This window comes from Balaenoptera physalus, assembly GCF_965194825.1.
Source record: "Balaenoptera physalus genome assembly, chromosome: 8".
In the NCBI taxonomy this organism is placed as follows: Eukaryota; Metazoa; Chordata; class Mammalia; order Artiodactyla; family Balaenopteridae; genus Balaenoptera; species Balaenoptera physalus.
The window spans coordinates 110,265,778-110,274,230 of NC_138887.1; the positions used below are offsets into that span (position 1 = coordinate 110,265,778).

At 47.2% G+C, this 8,453-nt stretch overlaps 1 protein-coding gene across 3 annotated transcripts in view; it reads right to left on the reverse strand.

The window, feature by feature from the left end:
- Positions 1 to 6,585, reverse strand: part of KDM7A (lysine demethylase 7A) — a 79,518-nt gene extending 72,933 nt beyond the window's left edge. For 2 of the 3 annotated variants that reach the window (XM_082472901.1, XM_082472902.1), the window contains exon 1: positions 6,284 to 6,585. In XM_082472901.1, coding sequence (XP_082329027.1) covers positions 6,284 to 6,477 — 194 coding nt within the window. In that variant the 5' untranslated portion in view covers positions 6,478 to 6,585. The remainder of the gene's footprint in view (positions 1 to 6,283) is intronic. The other variant, XM_082472900.1, reaches the window with a different exon arrangement.
- Between the last annotated feature and the right edge of the window lie 1,868 nt (positions 6,586 to 8,453).

Here is an 8,453-nt window from a genome sequence, read left to right on the forward strand (position 1 = left end):
GAATTAGACACTTGGTAGCAGCTGCAACATCAGCACTGACCAACTGTTCAAAAACTGTGCAAATTATTGTGGGGTTTCAACTGCTCAAACCAACCAAAGCTTGCTTTATAATCAAATTCCTTTACTTACTCCTGTTCTGTTCTTATTCTTGAGCCCCACCATGTCAGATCATCAAATATAAAGGCATTCATCCCCTTTAGGTGATCAGTCAACTCAATTTCATACCTAAGTACACAGGATATGACAGCATACCAAGCAGAAATCTGCCCCAAACTGATGGTTTAAAAAGTTTTAAAGCTTGATAAGAGAACTATATGTTAGTGCCACTAAGCATTCTGAGATAAGACTCCATTTCACAACATATTTTAGTTCAAATAGCAAAATTGAGTATATATGTAGAATACTATCATAAGTGAAACATATGAAGAAAATACTCATATATTCTCCTATGATAAACTGTCACATCAAAAAAAGATGTTGAGAAACTCAATAAATGGACTTTTTGTCTCTTACAGGGAGATACATGTTCACCTATTAAGTTTATAATACTAAAAGACTTGATCATTAAGCAGAAACGTAGATAAAACAAATTTTAAAAATAATTCCCATCCTTAACATTAAAAAAAATCAAAATACGCTCCAATAAGAAATCCATTATAATAAGGATGAAACAGAGTTAATTATAAAACTTTTCAAATAATGATTTCATACTCTGTTCCCAAGGCAGTTATGATCATTGTAAACATATTTACGCCAAAGAAAATAATTTTAATAAAGGGAAAAAAGGAAGATGTTTACAGATGTATTTCTCTGGAGCTCTGGCACATCTGTTTTACCTGCATCACACCCCTCCCCCACCCCCACCCCACGACAGAGACAGAGATCAGGTCTGGCTCTATGACCTTCTAGCTCTGCAACCCTGGGAAAGTTACCAACCTCTCAACCCTCAGATTCCTCATCTGTAAAATGGAGATGATAATAACACTTACCCAGCAAGGTTACAGTGAGAGTTAGATGAGTTAATTAATACAGCTAACGCAGTTAGACAGTGCCTAGAACTTGGCAAAGCATTCACTAAGTGTTCGGCTGAGTTCCTGGGACTCTAAGAGTGAGTAGCTGAGAAACTCCTAGCCAGTAGCATTATTCTAGGTAAAATGCTTCTATCCCCATAAACCAGGCTCTTCGTTCATTCAAACGTCAGGAATGAAAATTAATATAGGACATTTGTAAATTACCAAAACCACTCAAACATTTAAAATCATCCCTCACCTGGATTATCACAATAGCTTTCTTACTCACCTGCCTGTCACCTTTGCCTCCCCCTCCAGTATTTTCTCCATGTAGCAGCCAGAGTGAACCTTTCAAAGGTTAAGTCAGATCGTTTATTCCTCCACTCAAAATATTTGACTATTTGCTCTGAGTGAAATCCAAAATTCTCTAGTGTTCAAATGGCTCCTTCGCAAAGCCTTCCATAATCACACCGTATGAAAGCAGCCTTATACCACCCCCCAGTCCTCTCTCTTCTCCTAACTCAATTTTTCTTCACAGCACTTAGCATTCTTTTGCCATGTATATTTACTCAACTGTCCCACTTCCCCACCATCCCCACCTCCACAGAATGTAAGTTACAGGATAGCAAGGACTTTGTTCATCGCTATATTCCTAGCACCAAGAACAGCGCCAGGCATACTGCAAACTGGGCCAAAGCCAACAGCATACTTGATAAAACACAAGAGGCAGTCCCTTGTGTCCGGAAAAAGAAATGAAGTAAAATTACAAAATACTATGTGTCAGCTACTAAAGTGGCAAATTTTTAACTTTTTAAACTTTTTAATGTTTGAAGTGTAATAAAGTTTTAAAAAAATCTTCAGTGCCCATACAGCTCAGTGAACTTTTCCATCTGTACACACTCATGTAACAACAACCCAAGACCAAGATATAGAACATTTCCTGCACCTCAGAAGCTCCCTTGAGCCTCCTCTCAGTAAATACCCCGAGAGGTGAGTATCAATACTAGTCTGACTTCTACTCAATTATGCCTGTACTTGAACTTCATATAAGTAGAATCAAACAGTATATGCTTTCATGTCGGTCTTCTTTTGTTCAACCTTATATCCGTGGGATTCACCCACGTTGTTGCATACAACAGTAGTGCATTCCTTCTTTATGGCTAAGTAGCATTCCACTTTATGATTATACCACAGTTTATATAATCGACTATTGATGACAGTTAAGTTGCTCCAGTTTGGGGATAATATGAATAGTGCTGCCATGAATGGGCTTCTGGGTTCATGGGTATGTCTTTTGGTATCTGCAGAATGGCAACATTTTTGTTTGTTTGGGGGTTTTTGGGGGGGCCGGGGGGAGGGAGATAATGGTTAATAATACCTTAGTGAGAATCCAGGGAAACACAAGTAGGCAGTAGGTGAGAGTATAAACTGAAATAACCTTTCTGAAAGACATTCTGGCAATAGGCACAAGAAGTCTAAAAATATCTATGCCCTGTGACTAATAACTCTACTTCAAGGAAATTTCTTACTGAGTATTTACATGGGCCAGATCTTCTTCTAAGTGTTTTACATGTATTAACTCATTTGATTTATTCTAAGGAAATGATTAGAGATGCTCAACAATGGTTTATTCAGAAGGATGTCAATCAACCATCCATCATTAGGAAATAGAAGAAAAACTAGTAAACAAAGTAAAAAACTAACATGAGGAGAATGATTTTGAAATGTATTGTACTTCCATGAAATTAAACTCTATGCAGCCACTGAAAATGTTTCTCAAAGAACATTAAAGATATAGGAAAAAGTATACATTAATGAATGATAGGTAACAGTAGAACGCATAAATAAATTCCTAGTTTTGTTTCACTTTTAAAAATACATATGTATACCTTAAATGTTAAAATACTGGTAATCACTGGAAGACGTGTAATTTCATATTCTTGATTCTCTTCTATACCTCTCAATTTTTCTACAATATGTTACTTTTGCCAATCAACATGAATATATGACTAACAAGACTAATAAATAAAGGTGTTTACAGACAAAAGACATTATAATACAACTGAATCAGGGCAATGATGCCATTTTGCATAGGATGATATAAAAGCTCTATGAAAGACATCTATCCTAGAGATTAGTAGGGGGTAGGGCATTGTCAAGAAAGATCTCCATTGTCTTACTTCCACCAAGGACTCAGAGAGGAAAAACTCCATCTCTAGGTTGGAAGGAACCTGCCCAGGAAAATCCTGTTAATTCCTCAGCTTGCTGCCCCTAAGGTATCAATTATATGTTGTACCCTGGGCACATGTTCTTTTCCCCTCTCACTTACAGAAAAGGCTTAGGCAGACTGAGGGACTGGAATTCCTGAACACCAAGGATGCAGTCAAAGTTCAAAAGCCTCAAACCTGGAGGAAGCTGATTCCATCTGCCCTCATGCCTGGCTAAAAAGCATCAAGGGAGGATCTTCCTTCCCACTCACGATAAATTAGGGCAAAAACTTTTCGGATTTCCAGATGTCAGAAACTCCAGGCAGAGTTAACCCAAATTTATACCAAAATCTACTGACTCCTTGAGTTTAAAAAATTCTTCTACTCGAAAAAAATAAAAGTACCAAGAAGTTATCCAGGAAAGACAATTCTCTGTATCCACCCTCCTACCCTCTCTTTCTCTTCTGCAGATGGACCATCCCTGGAAACCAAAGGAAAGCTGAGCATGGGGGTTAAAGTTGTACTTTGGTACTTTAGGGGCCAATTCTCACATAAGCAAATGACAGTTGTTTAATAATTAATACCTAAGGAACATTTTGCTGTGTTCAACAAAGCATTCATTCTGTGGTACAATAAACAAAGTAAATATCGATTACAGGAAAAACATATGGACCCCAAATTACCAATGTTTCATTAAGAATTAAACTTGCTAATAAGCATGGCAGGACATTATCACTAAATTTTCTAACTTTTGACATCTGAATCACATTAACTTATCAAGGATTGCTGGTCAAAAAAGCCCTGGGTTCAAAAAGCACTTTTCAAATTCACTTCCACAGATATAAAGTCACACAAATCTATGTGACAAAGGAGACCATACTTGTTTTGGCCCTGCTCTCCCTCCTTCACACACAGCCTCTTTATTCTCCCTTCAACTCCTCCTATTTATGAATTTGTATTTAAATATATTAACAAAATTCTCCATAAACTACCTGCAGCTTTTCACGGTTATAGTGTTACTTAAATTAAGATAAATAAAATTGTAGTCAAAAATTTATTAACCCATCAAATCTCTACACTGTACCATGGGACAAATTTCTTATGCAGCTAAAATAGTTCTTTGAAAAAAATAAGTATTTACATAATCATCAGGGATTTGGGTTTTATTCTATATGTAACCTAGATTTTTGGATAATCTCTATTCTGGTTGCCTATGATGGGAAAAGAGGATGTAGAAATAGAATTGGCAAAACTTGGTATCTTCATATTTCAGTTTTACATACAATCAAAATATAGGCGAAACATCGGTTTCAAGTAATAAAGAAAGCACTTTACATAATTTATTCTTATTACAAAGCGGCACATTTGCAATAACATTCCCAGCATATACCAGACTATTAAAAGATTATCTGATATACAAAATAAGGATGCTGTCCTTCTTTTACAGTGACAATTTGTTGGGTTTTTTTTCCCCCCTCTGTTGTTGTGCTGTCAGAACTGTGCAACCTGAAAACTGATGAAAACTAGCTGTAGCTGAAAATTAAATAAAACCAACTGTACCTAGCACTAAACACTGACAAGAACGCTGTAATTTAACTGGTTTTCTCTCCCAGGTCCAGTAGAGGGAGACTAAGACATCTGGCCTGGTCGTGTAGCGTTTCTGCAAAATTGGGGAGGGGGGGAGCGGAGGCTGTATTTAAATGTCCTGCTGTCAATCAAAGGACACTTCCTACAATCACAGTCACCATATCTGCTCTTACCCGCGAGCGTACTCTCGCCCAGATACGACATGAAACGGTGCTCGGGAAACCTGCATCACCTAAAAGTGACCGCAGGCTTTGCCACAAGACCCAAATAAGGACTTTGTGAGCCCAACCTCAACTAGTTTCTTTGTTTAAATGCCTGCGAATCCCTCCCACGCCGGAGTCAAGAGGCTGTGGCGCCGCCCTTTATTAGCCTCACACTTTGATTACAAAACACACGAGTCGGCGGCTCGGCGGCGGAGGCGGCCCAAGCTCTCACAAACGTCAAACCCGAAACACAGGCGGCGGCCGAGCCAGAGGGCGACGCTCGCCGCCCCCGCCACCCGACCCGAAATCCCCACCGTCCGGCGAAAGTTCGCCCGCACCAGGCTCCCGGGCGCTAGCCCCGGGCCGCCCGGGTGTCGCCGGCCCCTCGGGCGACAGGAAATTTCACTCTTTGTAAAGTTTGGGCTGCGGCGCGGGGGCGACGCGGGGGGTTGGGGACGAGAGGCTGTCCCTTCGGGCCCCGCTGCCCACTCCATCCGCTCCACCCCCGCCGGGACGGGTTGCGCCCGGGTGGCGGGTGGAGGCCACGACCCGAGCCGCCCCGCCGCCCCGCCCGGGACCCCCGGCCCGAACTTCCGACTGGCATCTTTCAAGTCCCCGAGAGTGCCTCATCTGTTGCTCTGTTTACTCCGCGGAGCCCCGCCGGGCTGGCGCTACCGACGCCCCCGTCTCAGCGCCCCGCGGCCGAGGAAGTTTGATAAAGACCGGGGAAGGGGGCGCGACCGCGACCCGCGGGCGGAGGCGGGGGGAAGGAGGGCAATTTCTGGAGACCCCGGGCCGGGGCCAGCCGGTCGCCGCCCGGAAGGAAGGCGCGACGGCCGGCCGGGCACGGCGGCTGGCCGGGCGGCGACTCCGGGCCGGGAGCCCCGGGCGGGCGGGGCGGCGGCGGGCTGCGGGTGCGGCGAGGGGCGGCGGGCCGGGCCGGCGCTCCGCCCGCCGCCTCCGCCGGCGCCTGCCCCGGACGCGTCCCCTCGCCCCGGTCTCCCCCTGCCAACTTCTCGGCTGGTCCCCTTTGTTCCCGTTTGTTGTGGCGACTCTTCGCCCGGCCGGGCGATCCCACCAGCCCGCGTAGCCCGCCCGGCGCCCGGCGAGCCCGGGGCCCCGCGCGCCCCGCTGCCCGGGCCGGGGGCTCGGCGCCGGGGCCCCTCGGCGCTCAGTGCGGCGGCCGGGCGGAGGGCGGCGCGGGCGGCCGGAGCGGCGAAGGCGGCGGTTGGCCGGTGGCCGGCGGCGGCGGCGGGGCTGGAAGGGGCTTATTTACCTGCCGTGGAACCAGTCCTTGCAGATATCGCACTCGATCATGAAGCGGTTCACGTCGTACGGCTGCCGGCACACACAGTACACCGGCGGGGGCGGTGGGGGCGCCGAGGCCCGGCCCGGAGCCGCTACCGACACGGCTGCCGCGGCGGCTCCAGCTGCTGCTCCCGCGGCCACCGCCGCCGCCGCTCCGGCCATCTTTAAAAAACACACACACGCTCGCTCGCTGCTCCGCTTGCCGACTGGAGCGAGCGCAGCCGCCAGCCAGCGCCGCCTCCTGCAGCAGCCGGAGCAGCAGCCGCGGCGGCGGCGGCGGCGGCGGCGGTGCCTCAGTGCGCGCGCGCGCGATGCCACAGCCGGGCGCTGGGTGGGGGGGAGGGGGCCGCGGGCGGCTGGCGGCGGCGCGCGCACGACGCGCGAGGTCCCGGCCCGGCTCCTTCCGGCGCTCCGCGCGGGGCCGTGCGTCTCGCGCACGTCGTCCTGCCGCCGGCGCGCGCGCCGCGCTCCTCTCGCGTCAGCCCGGCGGAGGGACAGGCTGAAGGGCACGCGGGGCGGGGGAGGCGGAGGGAGGCAGAGGCTCCCTGAGGACACGCGCGGTGGCGCGGGGAGCGCGGCCCCGGGAGGGGGACAGCGGGCGCGTGCGAGCAGCCGGCTCCGGCGTTTCTGAGTGAACGCAGAGGCCGGGGAAGTTCCTGCGCAGTGAAAAGCGGCGCACGCTGCGTGTGTGCTCTGGGTCTGCGAACCGAGGAAATTAGAGCCCCGCCAGGGCCACCTCCCGACCCGGGGAGAATCTTAAATCAATTAGCAGCCGCCCCGCGACCTCCGTGGGTCCGAGCCGAGGATTAACAGCACAGCGAGCAGGTTATGCCCTGCTGTGGGGCAGGAGTGTGCTGGGGAGTCATTCAAACTTCCAAAACGTCCCACCCGAATTCCCACCGACCGGCCAGGAAATTAGTGTTGATGGAACCACTGGTGGGTGAAGGAGGTTGTTCCCAAGAGGAATTCATTTAATGGCTGTGAGCCGAGAGGGACCAGCCTTGAAATGTGGGTGGAGAAAGGACCGGAGAGGAACCCGGCATGTTTATAAACAACACGACTTAGATGCGAATATTTTCAAGTTACCAGTTTGGAAGATAAGGATAAAATTCTAAATGACAGTGACACCTCGGAAAGGGACTACTACAAAAACCAGATAATACGGTACTTGGCACATAATTAGGCCACTAATAAAATATATTTGAATGAAAGATGAGATTGATAAGAATAAAAACAGCTAACACATATCGAATAAAAATAGATTGCCTTGTTATCATAATTACGCGAATTGGAAGGGATGTTAAGAATTATGGAATCACAGAACATTGTAAATCAACTATACTTCAATAAAATTATATATATATACATGCATATATATAGGAATTATGGAATCAGATATTTGTAGCTAAATTTCGCAGGCATTTCTATCGTTGGTAAAATCCCTATAGCTCCCGTCTCATTCAGGTCCAGGCAGAGAACCACTGATCTAGTCTAGCCTTTTTATAATTGAGGAAAGCAATTAACTTGCCTAAAATCTCAGATCTGGGCTTGAGCTAAAGTTTTTAAGTGTCTTGGTTCTACAACCAGTCCTTTTTCTACCACACCATTGCTTGTCACATATTTTGCAGGAAAAGAAACACCTAGAGGTCAGAGTTGACCACAGAGGGAATGAGTTCGAAACATATTTCTACTGGTGAAAAGAGAAAAGTTACTGTAACTCTGGCATATGTTTAGAGGCATCCTGGATTCAGGTAGTGAAAAGAGCCTTACATTCAGACCCTGCTTTGTAGAAGCTGTGTGACCTTGGGCAAGTCACTCCATTTCTCTTGAATTAGATCCTTGAAGATATCCTCAAAGAAAAATTATAGATAATATATTCCTTAACTACCTCACAGAGGCTTTATCATAAGCAGAAGAGATCATGTATTTTTAAAAGTACACTGTAGAGGATGTGTGTTGTCACAGAAGGGCAGGCAGTGAAAGCTATCATGTTGGAGCTGGGGTGAGAAGGGTATCCACACAGGGACGTGGCTGGGTAGGAGGTGTTCTCAATGCTGGAAGGGCCGCCTGGCCCTGGGATGTCACCATGGGTGGAGTGAGGAGGGTAGCCAAGCAGAGGAGGAGGCAGCAGTGGTGAT